This window comes from Microcebus murinus, chromosome 16 (genome assembly GCF_040939455.1).
Source record: "Microcebus murinus isolate Inina chromosome 16, M.murinus_Inina_mat1.0, whole genome shotgun sequence".
Lineage (NCBI taxonomy): Eukaryota > Metazoa > Chordata > Mammalia > Primates > Cheirogaleidae > Microcebus > Microcebus murinus.
In genome coordinates this window covers 39,642,005-39,660,796 of record NC_134119.1, presented here as the reverse complement: position 1 = coordinate 39,660,796, position 18,792 = coordinate 39,642,005, and the positions used below count along the sequence as shown (strand labels likewise).

Genomic DNA, 18,792 nt, shown 5'->3' with positions numbered 1-18,792 from the left:
CTGCAAGACACCCACCATAATGCTCTCCAAACGGATTAAAGAGTTAAGCACAGAAAGTCGTGTTACAGGGAAACAATCAGAAAACAGAACAGAATGTTTATCAGATCGGCGGAGGCAGGATATCTTCCTCAGCCCTTGAAGCAATCGCGGAGGACGAGATTGACAGATTCAAATATATGTGCATTAATATCTCCTGTGGAAGGAAACATAATAAAACCAAAATGAAAAGGACATCAGACTAAGAAAATATCAGCACCAACTAGGAGACGGCTAATATATACGATGTGGAAACGGCTCAGTCAAATTAAACAGAAAGCAAGATGCCGACAGACAAAAAGACACAGGACTCAGACGGAAAAGTCACGCGAGAGGCAGTGTACCCAGAGACGAGCACGGAGGGGCACACAGACACTTGATTCAATGGCAGGCGGGAGATGCACATAAAACAAGCCCACTGTGATGGGAAGGGCATGTCCCGCCACGGCTGACACGGGAAACCGTTTTTAGATTACTGGGAAACGATGCAGTGGCCACCCCTGTGCAGACAGACGGCCAGAGGCAGGGGACGGGGACCAGGCGCCCCACCTGCTGTCTCAGCGGGCTCCCCTGCCCACACCACCCGTTCGTCCCAAGACCACCCAGTCTCGCTCCAAACACCCTTTTGCTCCGAGTGTCGGGGACGGTTCTAGTGACATACAGGACACACGGCGTTTGTTCTCCTGAGGCTTACGGCTTAGGGAGGGGGACAGGACCAGGACTTAGCACCTGGCTGAGTGGTAGGTACACTGGCAGCCACGTTCATGGGCACAGCCAAGGGCCACGTACGAAGCCTCACAGACCCACCTGCTGGATGAGCAGGACTAGCCAGGTGAGGGGACAGGAGAGGGGACAGACGGGAGAGCCCCGGGGAACAGCATTCGCCAGGCCTGAGGGCTGGGGAGAAGGGCCCATTCAGGAGACGAAATATCAAGAGGGGACTTCCAGGGCCACGCTGGGGAGTTGAGACGAAGCCCAGAACCAGAGCTGCATGTTAGAACCTGGCCTCTGGCTTCTGGGTGGAGAACGGGTTGGAGAAGCTAAGACTGGGGACAGGACCCGGGCAGGGCTTGGACAGGGAAGAAACACTGGGCAAAGCAACAATAAGTAAAACCGTAGAGCAGGGATTCAAATAGAAATTTATACTGATGGCTAGAATGGGAAGTAGCTTCGGAGCCAGAACAGAGCCATGGCAGCCCCAGAGTGTTTTGCAGAATACAGCTTCGAGAATCTCAGAGATGAATGAAAGTTGCCAAGAGCAAGGGATCACCCAGGAGTCAGAAAAGGGGTGACTCACGTAGTTCTCGAACCCTAATTTCCTCTCCTTGGTCACATACTTCCTTCTGATTCCTTTTTCTGATGATTCATTAAAAAAAAAAAAATTTCCCCTTTTAAATTTCATACCAGAAATGTTTGAGTACCTGGGCTCACCCTGCTGTAACCCGAGCTGTAACCTCTGCCCCTGAACCAGCAAAACCCAACTTAACCCCAGGTGACTAAGAAGATGCCACAGAGAGGAAGCCAGAGGTTTCGGGCTCTGTTACGGCTGTCAGAGACCCCCTGGGCCTGCCCGTGCCCCGGGAGGGGGCCCGGCAGTGGCTCACACACACACACAGATCCTCAGCCCCCAGCCAGAACCCGTGCGGTTTCAGAATTCAGAATTGGTTTGGATTTCAGAAAAGTAATGAAGTGCAAATTCTGCACATTCTGCAAATCCTGCCATAGCTTCAGTGGGGCCCGGGGCAACACCTGCATATTTCTGCAGTGGAACATATGAATATTCACACAAGTGGGGGTAAGTGAAGATTACAAAGAGCCTTGTGTCACTTCAGGTCATGTTTGGGGGCCAAATGAGTTTGCAGCATATTTACGAAACCACTTACGGTTGCAGAGCTTGTTGGATTTCTGATGAAGCAGTTTCGAGCTGAATCAAGCACTGGAACCCATGTGCTAGGCTCCTGTTGGGAGGCTGTCCCTCTGAATGCCCATTTTACAGATGAGGAAACTGAGGCTTGGAAAGGAAAAGGAAACTAACTGCTCAAGGTCTCACAGCTACTAAGTGGCTGAGCTGGGGTCCAAATTCAGGTCCGACGTCTTTCCACCCACCCTCATGGGTTCTCCAGGGGGTGAAATGGCAGACAGAGCAGTTAATGTCACAGGGAACGTGCGCAGCACAGGGGGTGGGCAAGGCCAGGTGCAGCAGGAATGAGGCTGCCCAGGCGCCTAGAGAAACCCCCCGTGCAGGGCGTCTGTCTTCCGAGGCAGGTCCAGTGGCATCCAGCCATCCTCCCCCAGATGTTTGCTGAGCGCCCACTTCACGCCAGGCCCAGTCCTGGGGGCTGGGACACAGTGCAGAGCAAGGCAGACGCCGCCCCGGCCCCGGCAGGCTCAGAGTCCACTGGGGAAGACAGGTGCCAAGCAAGCACACAAAAGTGGCTACAAATTGTGAACAAAAAGGCTGTGAAACAAACACAGAAAATGCAGAGATGGAGGGTAGAGGGGACTGTACTTCAGAAGGTCTCTTTCTAGAGGTGACATTTCAACTGAGGGAACCCTGAAGGAAGAGAAGGAGCCCATTAGGCAACAAGCAGGCTGGGAGCACTTCAGGCACAGGGGCAGCACATGCAAAGGCCCTGTGGTCAGCAAGTAGAGAGCCAGCGCATGGGGAAGGAATACAGACACGGGACATGGGAGACAGAGGAGTGGGAGGGGTCGCCACATGGGGGCCAGGGGCCACGGTAAGGCACTTGGATTTCATCCCAAATGGGAAGCCCTTGGACAGTTTTTGCAGGAGAGTTATGTGCTCTGATTTATATTTTAAAAGATGACTCAGGCAGCCATGTGGAGGATGGGTTCCGTGAGGCTGTTCTGTGAGTCTCAGTTTTCTCATCTGTAAAATGGGTTCATGAGAACACCTTGTGGAAAAGCACAGCCATGGGGTGTCTGGCCCAGAGCTGACTCCCAGAAGGTGGGAGAACAAAGACTGGGTTGTCTCACCTTGTTATACATCAAGGAGAACCTACTCATAGGTCACCCTTCGTCACTCCCCTGCTCAGAACTCTTCCCCAGCTCCCCACTGTCCTCAGGACATGCCCTCCTCTATCCCAAGGTCCCGAGGTCCTGCTTGGCCCAGTCCCCGCTGATCTCTCCAGCCCATCCCTCACCGCCTCACGGGCTCCCCCTGGGTCTCTACTCTCCTCCCAACTGAGCCACTCGTGGGCCGTGCAGGGCCCTCGGCCCAGAGCACAAGGTCTCCTTTACCCTGGTCTCCCTATCGGCCTCCCCTCCTTCCCACGGACCCTGATGAGCACCCACGCTGGGCCAGCCCTGTCCCGGGCACCCAGGTGAGGGGACGGTGTTAAGAGACGATGCCTCTACCTGTGCACGAACACAAGGTCAGAGGGCTGCAAGGGGCACAGCAAGAGCACAGGAGGAAGGGTCAGTGCTATCCGAGCCGAGAGGGGAGGCGTCTACGCAGTGGGCTGCAAATCCTTTCTGATTTAAGGTGATATATTAGTTTCCTATTGCTGCTGTTCTGGAGGCCAGAGGTCCCAAATCAGTCTCACTGGGCTAAAACTCAAGGTGTTCTCAGGGCCGGCTGCTCTGGAGGATCTAGGAGAAAATCTCCTCACTTTTCCCCTCTCTGGTGGCTGCCCGCGTCCCTTGGCTTGTGGCCCCTTCCTCCATCTTCAAAGCACATCACTCCAGTCCCCGCTTCCATCCTCACGTCGCTGCCTCCTCTGACTCTGACTCCCCCTGCCTCCCTCTCGTGCGGACCCCGTGATCACATCGGCCCACCCTGGTCACCCCAGATCATCTCAAGATCCTTAATCGCAGCTGCAAAGCCACTTTTGCCACCTAAGGCAACATTCACAGGTCTCAGAGGTTAGGACCTGGATCTATGCAGGGGCTGCTATTCAGCCTACCACAAGTCCCATGAACCATGGAACCATGAACCATGCCTCAGTTTCCCCATGTATCTGGAGTTCCATGAACCATGCCTCAGTTTCCCCATGTGTCTGGAGAGGGCAGGGAAGGAAGTGCCTGCTGTGTTAACTTTACTACTGTTCCCCTATACCTGGGTATCCTCCCCTACCTGGCAATGAGATGCTACACCTCTGGGACCCCTTGCCTTTTACGGGGGCCACGTGTCTAGCTTAGGCCGATGGGCTACGAGTGGGAATGACAGGGTTCTCTTCTGGGCAGACACACAGAAAAGCAAACGTGAGCCCTCCAGGCTCTCTCTGTAGGACCAGCAAGGTTCCACGTGGTCACGGCCCCACTGACCCACAGCCTTGTGTGTTGATCAGAGCCCAACCCCCTACTTCTCTGCTGATGGTCGTGGGACACATAGGAAGAGCAAAAATAAACCTTCCTTGTGATGCGCAACTGAGATTTGCGGGATTGTTAGCGCAGCACAGCCCAGCCTAACTTGACCACCATACTCAATGGCTGCCTAATAGAAACCACCATTTGCTGACCCCCTACTATGAGCCAGGCGCTTCACCCACGTGACCCGTAATCTTCATAATCCCCATCGCAGCAAGCTCAGAACTGCCTACCCCACTCACAGTCGAGGGGACTGAAACACAGAGAGGTGGAGGTGAAGGCCAGGCAGCCAGAAACTGGCGGAGCTGGGATTCAAACCCTGAAGAGCGTGGTTCCAAAGCCAAATTCTTAACTGCTGCAGGAGAGCCTCCTGCAAGGCACCAGGGGCTTCCAGAGCCTTCCCTGGCCCTAGATAGCTGCCAGCTCAAAGGTCAGCAGGGGCTTCTGGCCACGGCAGGTGGATCCTGGCCCTAGAATCCCCAGTGACAATGTGAGTCTGACCTTGGGTCCTGCAGCCCTGAAACAAAAATCCCCCCTACCCCAAATCCAGCCTGAGCCTCTGCAGATGGCTGGTTCTCGCTCACGCACTCATGCGTCCGGGTACTGAAAGAGTATTTACTGAGCGCCTGCTTGGCGGCAGGCACTGTTCTGGGCACGTGGGAGACGGCAGTGCACAGAGATCCCTGGAGCTTGCACTCTTGCATTGGAGACAGGAGACAAACAGTACGCAGAGTCAATAAGTTCCTTACACAGTACACTGGGAGGGTGCAAGTACTACGGAAAGAAGCAGCAGGTGAGGGAACTGGGAGGGTGGAGACGGAGGGCATGCAAGTTCAAACAGGGTGGCCAAGGTGGGCCTCGCTGGGGAAGCAGTAGTGGAGCAAAGACTGGAAGGAGGTGGGGGTGAGCGAGCGGGCACGCGGGGAGAGCATTTCAGGTGGCCGGACAGCCTGTGCAAAGACCCTGGGGTGGGAGTGCACTGCAAGGCGGGCAGAGCAAGCGCCGGGGAGATGGGGGAGAGGCGACAGAGGCAGCTGGGGCCTGAGTGCGCCCTGCAGATGGCACCGAGATTACCCCTCCCTGGAGAGAGGAAGCCAGCACTTTTTCCACCAGCCTTATCTGATGCTGCGGTCGAAGGAGCCGGTGAGGGCAGGCGCGAGGGGCTGCATCGCTCCGCACGACCGAGGAACCTCAGCGGGGCCCTCAGAGCAGCTGACATCCGCTCAGCCTGTGGCTTCTACCTGTGGCTTCTGCATCTCAGGTTGCCCCGACGGCTGCTATTTTTGCTCCTGTTTGGGGTTCCATGGAGGGCTCCTCTGTGCACAGTTGGGTTTGCTCTGCTCAGGGCAAATGGTGGTGGTGGTGGGGGGGGGTTGTTTAAACATCCCAAGTGTCCATCCCAAGTGGGAAAGAAGAGGAAACCTGTCATATGTATCTTTCTGTCAATCCTCATGACCCTCCGAGCCCAGAGAGGGTAAGTGGGTTGTCCAAGGTCACACAGCCAAATCGAACCACACACTGAGGATTCTACTGCAGTCTGTCTAGGTCTGAAGGCCCTTAATTTGCATGGAGGTCTTTGCGTTTACTGCCTACATTCATGTTTCCCAAGCAGACACTCTGCTTTCCGGCCTTCCAGCAGGTGTGAGAATAAAGGTCCACCCCCGTGGGTGATGTCCTCCCAGAGCATCACAGCACGTGGGGGGGGGGGAGGACCATGCTGGGTGGACATACAGAAGGGACCTCTGGCCCAGACTGCTGGGCGTGGGCCGAGGGGGCAATCACAGAAGACCTCTGGAAAGTCTCGATGTCACAACCACACCTGCAACACACACATTCTGGACAAAGGGGTGTGAATGTGCAAGATGGAGAGGCATGACAGCTTGGCCATAGGGGAGACGCTTTGGAAAGGAACAGGCCAGTGATTCTGCAGGAGGTGGAAGCTGTCATAGCCTGCGGGACGCAAACAGTGAGATGGGGCAGGTGCCCCAGCCCCCAGGTGGGCATACTGAGGGAATGGGATAGATGCAACAGGTTACAAGGGACATGCAGCAGAAGACTGCAAGCAGGGGTCGATGTGGCCATCGGGTGGCTCACAGAGATCCCACTGGCTGCTGCAAGGACAGACTCTGAGGGGAGGGTGGAGGCAGCGGCCTGGCAGGAGGCTCCTGAAGCCACCCAGGTGACGGAGCCGTGACTGCACCCAAGGCACAGCCGGCAGCACGTGGCGGGCGGTGAAGTTGGCGAGGAAGGCAGCCAGGTGGGTCAAGGAGGACTCCAGATCTGTGGCCTGAGCCAAGCGGGCAGGGGCGTTTACTGGAGTGGGCACAAAGGGGGAGGGGAGGGCTGGGAGGGAGGGGGTGCAAAGCAAGAGAAGGGCCACGTGGAGTCTCACCTCCTGCCAGACGAGCCCTCTGGGGGTGAGGACCTGCAAATCAGAGCTGCCCTCCTACACCGACTCCCCCATCCAAAGCCTCAACTGTCCCTCCCAGCAAGCGAGCCCCAGAGCGGCAAGTGCTCTGCCTCTAGTCTCCAGGCTGGACATCCAGGCCCACCTGACTCCCACTCCAGTGCTCATCGCCACAGACACCCAACAGCAGAAGGCCCCCGAGCCCTCCCTGGAAAATGGCTCCGAGGGCCTGGGAGAGGCGAGAGAACCCACTCCCCTCTGTGCCAGTCTGGGCCTGCTTCTCGACTGTGCACACGTGTTGCAAAGGCTGGGTGGAGACGGCGCCTCCTGGACCCCCCGGGGGGGGCACAGGGGCTGCCCCAGCTGGGCTCGCGCTGCCTCCCTGCCTCTGCTCCCAATTTCATTAATTACTGGTTTGTTAGCGCGCAAGGCGGAGGGGCAGAGTCATCTGGGATGCCGCCAGCCGCGGGAAGGAAATTAATTTCCAGCGTGAAGCTCTCGCGGCTCCCCACTCGCTCTGGTCTCCAGCACAGCAGCAGGGCTGGCGCGACCGGCCCGAGTCACTCTTAGGAGAGAATCAGAGGCCCAAAGTGGATGCCGAACTTGCCCAAGATCACCCGGCAATTATACAATGGCAGAAGAGCCCTGTGTGTGACCCGGGCTTCCCAACTCCCTGCACCTTGATCCATTCCTCCCACAAATATCCAGTGGTGCTGCTGCGTCTCAGCCCCCGTGTGCCAGCAGACACCCTGGTCCCAATCAAAGGCTCGCCAGGGTCGCTCCCTCCCCAGGAAGAGAGAGCATTTTTAGTCCCTGACCACCAACAGCATGCTTTATATATCTTATCCCATTTAATCCTCCTAACGGTCCGTCATTTTGTAAGTGAGGAAACTCTGGTTCAGAGGGGTGAGGTCACTCCCCGAGGTCACACAGCCGTCCAGGGACAGAGCAATGGTCTAGGTCTTAAAACCCGGGTTGAGCTTCTGTTCTCCGGGCAGGGAGTGGGGGCTGGGGGAGGCCACTCTCCAGCCACGCTCTCCTTCCAGGGCCCTCCTCCCCAGCCCGGCGCGCTCAGCAAACGGGGTATCGAGCAGCAGGCAGAACGCTGGTTTAATTGGCTGTTCTCCCGAGCCCCCACCAGCATAACGCTGGGGACTGGCCTTCAGCACGCTGTTCGGGAAGTGTTAAAACTAAAAGGATCAATTCTGTCTCAAGGTGGCCAGTCAGTCCCTGCGATGAACTCCTCCCCCAGTCAAGAACCCATGGAAGTGACCAGAGACACAAAGAAATGACTATCTGCCGGGGCTGGGGAACAGATGTGGCCCTGCATTCTAGCTCCCTAAACAGAACCCAGAGCACAAGCAGAGAGCTCCCCGGGTCACACACACACACACACACACACACACATATACACATGCACACGCATGCACACACACACACACACACACCCCTGTGTAAGCCACGTCCCCCTCCCAAGCCGAGCTGATGTTCCGGGCTACTTGTTCATTCAGTAATGCAATATTGGTGGAGGCCCCTCCACACGCTAGGCAAAGTGTTAGGCAGCGTGTGTGTGTGTGTGTGTGTGTGTGTGTGTGTGTGTGTGTGCACGTGCACAATCATCACAACACAGGGCAGTAGGTATCAGTGTCCCTATTTTATGAGTGAAGAGACGGAGACCTGGAAGGCTCGGGGAGCTTGCCCTACATCATGGATTGCACACAGAGCTGAGACTGGAAGGCGGTACCCACCCCAGGCCCTGGTACACAGCAGGCACTCAATAGCTATCTCCCCGGCAGCCGGCCGGCTCCAAAGCCTTCCCCAGCAGCCCGGGGCCCGCTGCCTCTCGCTGGCTTTCGGGCCCAGCGTGGACAAGGGGGGATCATCGCAGGGGGCTGGGGCGCTGCTGTTGCTCAGCCTCTCCGTTCGCCCGGATGCTCCAAACGAGGGACAACAGAGCAGAGCGGGAGACCTCTGTCTGGGGGACACACGTGCATGAAGCCAGACTGTCAACAACTGTGATAAATCAGAGCACCAGAAGAGGTCGGGCGTCCTGGTCTGCTGGGTACCACGGCGCTGTCAACAGCAGCGAGCCCCGCCCCCAGCCCAGCTAACTCCCTGCCGAGACAGCCTGGGGGGCACAGCTGGGACGGCCATTCATGTAAGGGCTGCTGCACTCACGATCTCTTCCACCTCTTCCACCCCTTACGTGCGTGTGTTTGCCCTGACAGCTGTACCGAGGTCCTTCCTTATTTGTGGCTGTCTTTTCTCCTACAAACGTACAGCAAGTGGAGATACCAACTGGTTATTTCTCGGGGTCCTTACTCGACAAAAGGGAAAGGTGCCATTCACTAAATCTGGGGAGAAATCTGTATTGACTCCCCAACCTTCAAATGCAATGGAAGGGGCAGCTCAGACTGTGTCCCTGCTGACGCCCCTGGCTTCTCCTCACCCTCCTGCCTTCGAGGAAGGCCACTCCCACTCCTCAGCCTGGGTATCTTCTGGGATCCCAGGCCACAGGCTGTCTCCATCACTGCTGTCATTGTTTCTAGTCTGAGTCAGCCACCCCGCCTCACCTGGCCAGGCCCACTGCAGAGTGTGCTGAATGAATGAATAAATGAATGACCTGGCCAGGCCCACTGCAGGGTGTGCTGAATGAATGAATGAATGACCTGGCCAGGCCCACTGTAGGGTGTGCTGAATGAATGAATGAATGACCTGGCCACACCCACTGCAAGGTGTGCTGAATGAATGAATGAATGAATGACCTGGCCAGGCCCACTACAGGGTGTGCTGAATGAATGAATGAATGACCTGGCCAGGCCCACTGCAGGGTGTGCTGAATGAATGAATGAATGAATGACCTGGCCAGGCCCACTGCAGAGTGTGCTGAATGAATGAATGAATGAATGACCTGGCCAGGCCCACTGTAGGGTGTGCTGAATGAATGAATGAATGAATGACCTGGCCAGGCCCACTGCAGAGTGTGCTGAATGAATGAATGAATGAATGACCTGGCCAGGCCCACTGCAGGGTGCGCTGAATGAACGAATGAGTGAATGAATGAATGGCCACTTCCTGAGCACCCTGGGCAGCTACAATGCTCTGGGCACCGAGACCACAACCCTGTTCTCCAGAGGCCGGTCCCAGCCACCTCCAGAATGCCTTTCCAAGAAGGAGCTGCCAAGTGCAAGCTCCTTGGACCTTCCAAAGCATCTTCGCTCCAGAGCACGACAGGCAGCAGCCCACGCCCCTGCCTGCCCCCACCCAGGCATCGCCTGTCCTCAGCCCACGGCGACGGCCTGACCCCCTCCACCCGGGGGGCGGCGGGCACCCACTGCTTACCTTCTGCGGAGACACGCCTGCAATGCACCAGCGTCTCGCAAGTAGAAGGAGCCCGAGTCTCATTCCACAGAAGCCCAGGCAGCGAGAGAACGCGCCCGCGACAGCCTCTGTACGATTCTGCTGCATAATCAGCAGAGAAAGAGAGAAAATGCCAGAAATAGCAAGCTTTATAAGCCCTCCTGACAACTCTTGGTCCTCTATTGGCTGGAGGCCCGGCGCCCCCACCCCCCATCCCGTTCCTATAAGGTGAAATGGAAAAACCTGTTATTTAACCTCTTTTTATCAAAATCCGTCTTCCATCCCAATTTGGGCCCGCCTGCTCTGAGCTCCTGGTGGCGGTCTCCACGCCAGGTCTCAGGGAGTGGAAGGGGAGGCAGCCCCCGTCTCGGCCCAGCTCCACGTCATTTGAGGCTTAAGAGCCTTCCCCGCTCACGCTCGCTGCCTTGGGAGCCGCCTCTCGCTGGAAGGGCCTTCGGAAGGCAATCTGGCCGCACCTGTCACCCTGTGACACCCGCACGCCTCTCACTCGGCAATCAGACTTCTGCGCATCCATCCCGAAGAAATACTGCCCGCGATGCAAGGATGCATGCCCAAGGATGTTGCTTGTTCCAGAGAGAACTGGAGACAGATAGATAAATGTCTGAAGCCGGGGCCTGCCTGCGTAAACCGACATACATCCATCCATTCTGGAATGTGATGGAATGAGCAAGGCCTGTAGGTGCCAACTTGGAGCTGATTGGGAGAAAAAGTCAAGGACATGGTCCCATTTTTATAAAAACAACAACTCTGTGTGTGTGTGGATATGCACTATAAAAGATGCCAAGCTGGTAACAGTGGTTACACCAGGGAAAATGAGGCATTTTCAGTTGCTTTTTTTCGTTCTTATTTTTTTTTTTTCTTTACCACAAGCATGTATTACATTTGTAATTTAAAACAAAAACACAGGTGCCTCCCCTGGTTCCTTCCCACTGCTCTGAAGCCAGCAGGCCGAGGGCCAAGGTCACCCGCTACAAGCCTTGATTGGGCTTGGGACAGTGCTGGCCTGTCCCCAGCTGTCTTATCAGCTCTCACCCAGGCAGCTAAATCTCTGCGAAGAACACGGACTCTGGAATAAGACAGAGCTGTGTTCAGATCTTAGCTCTGCCTGCTGAACTTCCCCGAGCCTCAGTTTCTCCACCTGTAAAATGGGGATACTAGTACCTATTAACCGTCATGTACTGCGTTGGGTGCTATATTAAGCCAATTTTAATTTTTTGGACATTTCAGAAGCAACAAAGGCTTCTGAACAAAAGAAGCAACAAAAGCAACAAATGTCTCCTAGCGTCACAAAGCTAAGAGAGTAAGTATTCCAGGGCTGAGTGAGAAGAGTTCTGGGGAATTGTCTCATTACTGAACACTGGAACAATAAACTAAGAGACAGAGAAAGGGCCTAGGAAATAGCAAAGTCCACGTGATAAAGGGGGCTGATGCCCAGCGTGTCCAGAGGAGGAGGGAGCCCGGTGGAAGGGGTGAAGGATTGGAAAAGGATGCAGGAGCAGGAAGCCTTGCTTCCTGGCCTCTGCACCTAGCTCATGCTGTTCCCTCTGTCTGCAACGCTCTTCCCCAGACCTTCTCACAACTGATTTCTCATCCTCCCAGCTCTGCTTAGAGATCTCCTTCCTCCCCAGAGAGGGCTCCCCTGATCTCACCTGCACCCAAAGTATTACTATTTCCTCCATAGCACACTCATCCAGCCGGTGGCTTCTGCTTGCTTGTTTTGATGGTTTCTGTTCCTGCGTTTATTGCTCACCTTCTCCACCAGGCTCTGAGCTCCCTGATGGCTGGGACCATTGGCCTTGCTCATCTCCGGGTCCCCCACTCCTAGCACAGAGCCTGATGCACAGTCAGCGCTCAATGAACAGGAGGTACACAAACCCTGCAGATCTAGGGCCAAGATCCAGGCTCACAGAGCTCATCTGAAGGAAAAAGAGATGCAGATTTTGCACCATGATACAAAGATGGATCTTCAGACATACTGAAGATTTAGAGACACACACACACAGAGCTGTAAAGGTGCTAGAAGAAACTACATATGAATATTTATATACACTTAGGATGGAAAACAACTCTCTAGGCCCAAATATGTGCGGACAAGGATGTTTACTGCATCATTATTTATAAGAAAATGGAAATGACAATTAAGTCCTTCGACAGGGGATTGGTGAAATGAATCATGCTCTCTGTACAAAGGAATACTATGCAGCCATGAAAAACGATGGGCATTTGTTGATGTGGAAAGAAGCCCATATGGCTTGTTGAATGGTAAACTTGCTCACCAGGAACCAGAGATTCTAATAAGTTAAAAGGATAACTGATTGTCACAGAAGGTAAAAATCTTTCAGTTATCATTTACTCATTCATTCATTCATTCATTCACTCAGCAAGTATTTTCTGTTCCCTGTGCCTACTCCCTGCCTCACGCAGGTCACAGTTCCAGATGCTGTGGCAACATGTGAATAGGACACTGTCCCCGCCCTCAGAGGCGTCCTGGCTTACGCCTGTAGGTGAGCAATTACGACCCATGGGAGACAGCGCTCACAGCTAAGGGCCTCAGGTGGTCGGCTAAGTAAGAACTTCATGAAAAAGCTGCCATTTAAGCTGGGATTTGAAGGAGGGGAAGAACTGGGATATAAGAGAGGGAAGGAGGCATTTCAAGAGGAAGAGGTATGACACTACGGGACAAGGACAAAAAGCCTCTGCATTCTTCCCCACGCGCTGAACTCCACCCTGTGTCTGCAGGAAAGGGAGTCCGCAGGAGCTAAGCCTGGGGCAGAAGATTCTGGACTCGATCCTGCCACACGTGCTGGGAGGGCGCATTCTGGGGTCGGGACCATGCTGTCCACAGGGGTGCAGGCGAGCAAGCAGCCCCGAGACCCTGACGCCACACACCCTGGGAGCGCCAGCCCCACGGGGCGGGCAGGGCTGGGGCAGGTGCAGCCGTCCGGCAGGTCGGATGACTGAGGCTCAGCGAGGTGACGCGGGGCTCCTGGCTCTGCAGCAAATACTCAGGCCAAGGTGGCCAGAGTGGCGGGAGGGGGTCCCACCTGTGTGGACCCTCTGCTCAGCTCCTGCTGGGGGGGAGCCAGGGAGGGGCCCCTGCACCCCAAAGGAACTCAGCACTTTTTTAGTTTTATTTTTATTTTTCAGATTCTGAGGCAACTAACTCGATGGTTATGGTTCAAAACAAAGAGAGATGACTCAGCTTCCTGTGGAGGAGCTGCAGCCTTTTTGGAAAAGATATTTCTGTTTTCATGTTCCTCTCTTCTCAGCCCCAGAGGCAGCTCGTCCAGGGTGCTTGTTGTCCTGTTGTTCAACTGTTCCCAGGGTGGGAGGCGGGGACGAGGGCCTGGCTCTGGGGCCAGGCTGCCTGGGTTTGAATCCCGGCCCCACCCCTTACTTGTCCAGAGAACCTGCACAAAGCTATGCATCCTCTATGAGCCTCTGCGTACCAATCTTAAGATGGGAATAATAGTTCCTTCCTGGAGTGCATATTTGACAAAACAGCTGTCACCTATGGAAAGAGTCTGGCCTTCCCGTAAATATCATTGTTAATATTAACAGCCACCGCCACGCTGAGCTTCTGTGGTGCCGAGATGATCTTATTTGGTCCTGCACAGCACGCGTCCCCATTTTACAGATGAGGAAGCTGAGGCTCAAAGCAATGAGTTGACTTGCGTTTCCACCTTCCCACTCACGAGGGTCGGTGCACACGGCCCAGGGCAACCCGCAACCGAATCTGCACAGGCTTTTGCCTTGCGCCGTCTGCACTAGCTGCAAGTGCACGCCGGGCCCTCACTGTCTGTCTGCAAAATGGGCGCAAAATATTCTGCGATTGTCAAGATATTGCAGCCCAGGCCTAATAAAAACAATTCCACGGAGGGCTCAGGAGCCTTCGGTCACTGAGGAACCAACAAAGGGCTGAGCCCATAACGATGACCCATCATCCCAATGGCCCCTGCACCATGACATCAACACTGGGGCTCTCAAACCTCTATCCTAGAACTCATTTAAAAAAAAAAAAAAAAAAACACGGTGCAGGTGGACACGAGGTGACCCAAGACAGCCAAGACCCAAGTCCCCACCCCCCTCCCTTCTCCCTGCAGCGCTCGCTGACAGAGCAACCTTAATAGTAACTGCCTAATTTTAAACCCTGTGATTACCAGGGTTGATTTCCATGGAACCTTCCTTTCACAGCACCGAGAACCTCTCACGAGCGGTAATTGCCAAGTTCAATTTTAGCTCTGTCATGCCCAACCGTCAGCCTCAGCTAAGGCGGCTGCCTCCTCGCCAGGTAAGCTGGTGATGAAGGCGGCTTCACGGCTTCCTTTCACAATATTGTGATGCCCCGTCAGCACCTGGAAGCGCGGAGAAGCTTCCAGCTCCTGTTACACAAGCCCCACCCAAGGCAGGCGACCAAAGCCGCCTTGCGCTTCTGAGCTGCCCTGTCCAGATGCTCACGCCCACCCACGGGCTGCGGGGGGTGCTGGTCCCACGCGCCTCCTCCACGCAAAGCACGGTCACCTGAGGGTGCCTCGCCGCACACCTGAGGGTGCCCTGAACCCCGCTTCCCTCCTCTCTGCGGTCACCTCTCGTTCCCCCTCCATCCCTGCGACCTTGGCCCTCACCCCTCTTGGCCTGGGTTGCCCTGGTCAACAAGCCTCTCCAACTTCATCTTCCCTAAAGAAAAATGTTCAGGCTTGACGCCCTGCCCCTTAAATGCAGAAGGAAACCTCCGCGGAGGCAGAACGTGTGGGCATCACCCCTGCAGTCTCTCAGTGGCAGCCCTGGCTGAATCTTTGAACCACATAAATGCCCCTTAAGCCACTCTTTGTCGGCACTTAGTAAGCACCTGCTGTGTCCCGGGCACTGGCCCTCTCTCTGATTCCCCTTCAATCCTCAAACAACCTAGCAAAATGAATTAGGTGCTTCACCTTTCGGGTGTGCCCACAGGCTCAGAGAGGTGAAGTAAGCTCCTGAGGCCACACAGCTTCCAAGCTGCAGGGGCAGAACTCCAGCTCACATCTGATGGTACAGGTGGCCTCACCAAATCAGCCTGCACCTGTCCTCCAGCCCCACTGCGTGGACTCATTTGTGGGGCTTATGCACAAGGCCACGTTCCAGCCTCGTTTTGTTAAAATGCCCCCTTGCCCTTGGCTTGGTCCTATTACTAATCAGCCCCACCCTCCACACACACACCCTCCCCCTGGCTGGGATCCGACAGCAGAGTTGTACTCTGGGCACGGCTGAGTAAGTTTGGGCTGACTCTGTGCTGACTTCAGCTTTTGCCCAGAAATTGACGGAAGCTAGAACTGGGTCTCGACCTTTCTTCTCACCCAGCTCCTCCAGTCCTACAGCGATGAAACCCCTGTGCGAACCTTACCGCAAATTAAGTAGGCGTGATTATTAGCCCCATTTTACAGAGGAGGAAACTGAGGCCCAGGGAGGTTAAGCAACTTACTAGACGTGCACAGCTGATGACCGCCAGAGACAGGATTGGAGTCAAGGTGCTGGGCCCTTCCACGGACACCCACTACCACGACGCCGCACCATCCACCAGGCCACTGAGTCCCTCATTTTACAGATAAGGACACCGAGGTTCCTAGAGACAAGGGGTCCGCCCGAGCCGGGGCTTCGGCGTCCAGTCTGGAGGGCTGCAGGCGCAGCAGGAGAAGCCAGGGGCTACAGGAAGCCCCGCCTTCACCCTCCAGCTCAGGCAAGACCACACTTCCAGAAGCAAGAGCACGAGTCCATTCCCGCCAGAGGTGCACGAGGAGGCCGTGAGGCAGAAACACGAGGGCTGCAAAGCCTCCCTGGTCTTCGGAGCCACCTCACCTGCCCCTGCACCCCACCCGGCCCCGCCATGCTGGGGGCAGGCCTCACAGGCCAGCCGCCCCCACGCAGGGAGCTGACAAACGCTCTTTTCCCTGCCATGCTGGCGGCTGAGCCCCCAGGTCAGCTAAAGACGGTGTGGAAATAAGCTCTGGAGCGTGGAGTCACGGGTTCGAATCCCAGCTCTGCCAGTTACTAGGTGAACCCTGGGTAAGGGGCTGAGGCTCTCTGCAAAGTAGGGTGTTATCGCCAGCGCCTCGCCGGATGTCTGAAGACCGAAAGAGCCCGAGGGCCCGGTGCCCCCTCCCAGAGCAGATCGCCACTGTCTCAGCGCCACCTCCGGCAGCGCCCTGCCAACTCCTTCTACCGCGCCCACCGGGAGACGGCAGGAGGGTTTGCTTCAACTTCCAGGACAAGACTTGGAATCGAGTAATAATAAAACGTGAGGCTGCACAGAAACCCAAAGTCGGGAATGGCTTTTCTAGAACTTCTCAGTCCCATCTCAGGCAGGAAGGGAGGGCTACGGGGGCCCTGTGGGTCGCCCCACAGCAGGTGGAGTCACGAGTGGGGCCTGCGTCTGTGACAGGCCCTGCTCCAGGCCATCACTGGGCTGGGCTGCGGCCCACGTGACGCTTCCTGGTTGCCATGGTTTCTGTTTATTCCGGGGAAGACGGCTGCATTGACGTGGGAGCCTGGCCAGAGGAGCGCTCACTTCACTCCCCGTGTGGCGCGGTCCCCAGTGTCCCTGCACTGTCCTCAGCCGCACACGGGCAAGCGCCTGGGCACACACGAGCGAAGGCGCCGCCGTGAGCCAGCGCCCCACGCATCCCTCCTTTACTTGACCCAGGGAGGATGGAGCTGGCCCATTTTCCATTTTCGGATGAGAAAACCGAGGCCCAGGGCTGGGCAGCAACTTGCACGGAGTTTCGAGGCGGCGTAAGCGAGGAGCAGCGATTCACACCCGGATCTGTCTGACTTGTCCCGCTTTCCAATCTGTGCTGCTGGCTCGTTCATGGTTGTTTCTCTGGCTCCCAGCACCGCCGGGCCTTTTCCAAGCCCACAGCCCCCGATGTGCCCTGGGAGACCTGTTGAAGGCTCTGGAGACAAGCAAGGCAGCTCCCAGGGGAACTGGACACAAAGGTCTCCACCCAGGACAGCCCCAGCCCCCAGGCCTGGCACATGAATTGCAGAGGCTGGTTTAAGGTTCTAGGCCCGGAAGGTGGCTGGGGTGGGTCCCCAGGCATCCTTTGTGCACCTTTCCCAGATCCAAGCACCTCACCTAGCACACCAGTGCTCACGAAGCCCCGCACCGCACCCCGCCCTTGCCACCCCCTCCCCGTTCCTCGAGCCAGACCCTGTGCCTGTGACACTGTTTGCAGCACTCAAGTCTCTCTTCTTCCACATGGATTTCCTGGGTCCCCACGTGGGTACTAACCTTCCCTCCCTCCACTGTGCACAAAGCCCACCACCCCAGGTACAGCTGCCCATGGGAAAGGATTGCCCCCCTTCCCTCCCAAGGCTGCACCATGCAGGGGTGGGCAGGGGACATCTGTGAACCAAAAGTTCATTTCTCAGCCCTAAGTTGCCAACACTTAAACGGAACCGGCTCTTCATTGGGTGCTTAAGGGTGCCGGGTCCCTCCTTCCACAGGGCCTTTGCACATGCTGTTCTCTCCATCTGGGCTGCTTCCCTTGTCCCCACCACATAGCAACTCATAGTCTTCCTACTGCACCCCCGACAGTCCCTGTGACCTGGGCTCCCTGCCCCGTGTGGCCTCCTTCAACACTTGTCATGCTTTCATTGCGTTCCATCACATGATTATTCTCTGGACGGACTTCAGGCCACGTAAGTACAGCACTAGGCCTGTCTTGTTCACCCTGGTGTCCCTGCCAGTGCTTGGAACGCCGCAGGGACTCAGTCACTGTTTGCAGCAACCTACTGCCACAGCGGCTACAGGAGGTTACAAAGACACGAATCTTCTCGTCCCTGTGGGCACACCCTCTGCACTGGGTGCTGCCGCCCCTCTCATCAAGAGATGTGATTTTAGTTGGCCAAGGCACAGCAGCAGATGTGACACAAGCAGAGGCTAGAAAGGCACCGGGCGTCAGTCTTGTACCCCCTCGCTGTGCTGGGAGGCCTGGCAGCCCCGGTGGCCGGCCGAGCCCGAGCCCGAGCCAGCCTGCTGCAGGGGAGGCCGGGGGAGAGCTGGACCCGCAGCCTGCCAACTGCCAGATGTGTGCGGGAGGCCATCCCAGACCGCCCAGCACCCAGGCCACCGGCCAGCTGAGCACAGACGCTGCAGAGAGCCTGCAGAGACCAGCAGGCACAGCCGGAAGCCCCCAGCCACCCCACGGAATCACCAGCTAAATGAGATGGTGGCTGGTTTAAGCCACCAATGTTGGTGGCTCGTTCCCCTGGCAGAGGAGCTGATGGAAGAGCATTTGCCGTGATACGCTCACAGCCAAAGAACGTGTGTCTGGTCTATTCAACATCAGGTTGAAAACAACAAAAGCCTCTTGGGAGCTGGAAAGCAGCTGGGGGCAGGGATGGTCGTGCCCCTGGCTTTGAGCCCTGCTGGCCTACGACACTGGCTTCAACCCGGACAAGGTGGGCACTCACCTCTGTGCCCAGGTCTGCCTGTCTCTGAGGTGGGAACACTGCATCCCGCGCCAAGCCTCAGGGGGGACGGTCTGAGTGTAAGTGGGGGTCGCACGGGAAAGAGTCTCCCAAAGGAAGCTAACGCCCCCAGCACACGCAAGGACACTGGTGCGGAATAAAGATCAGACAGAGTCAGGTTCATGATCTACTCT

The 18,792-nt window shown here is 56.2% G+C and overlaps 1 protein-coding gene across 2 annotated transcripts in view; it reads right to left on the bottom strand.

The window, feature by feature from the left end:
- The window catches only part of TOX2 (TOX high mobility group box family member 2), a 136,525-nt gene that overhangs the window by 99,706 nt on the left and 18,027 nt on the right, over positions 1-18,792 (bottom strand). Inside the window, exon 1 of one of the 2 annotated variants that reach the window (XM_076011136.1) lies at positions 10,115-11,435. The exons of the other annotated variant lie outside the window; for it this stretch is intronic. Coding sequence (XP_075867251.1) covers positions 10,115-10,240 — 126 coding nt within the window. The 5' untranslated portion in view covers positions 10,241-11,435. Of the gene's footprint in view, positions 1-10,114; positions 11,436-18,792 lie in introns of those variants that run through there. 2 annotated transcript variants of the gene reach the window in all.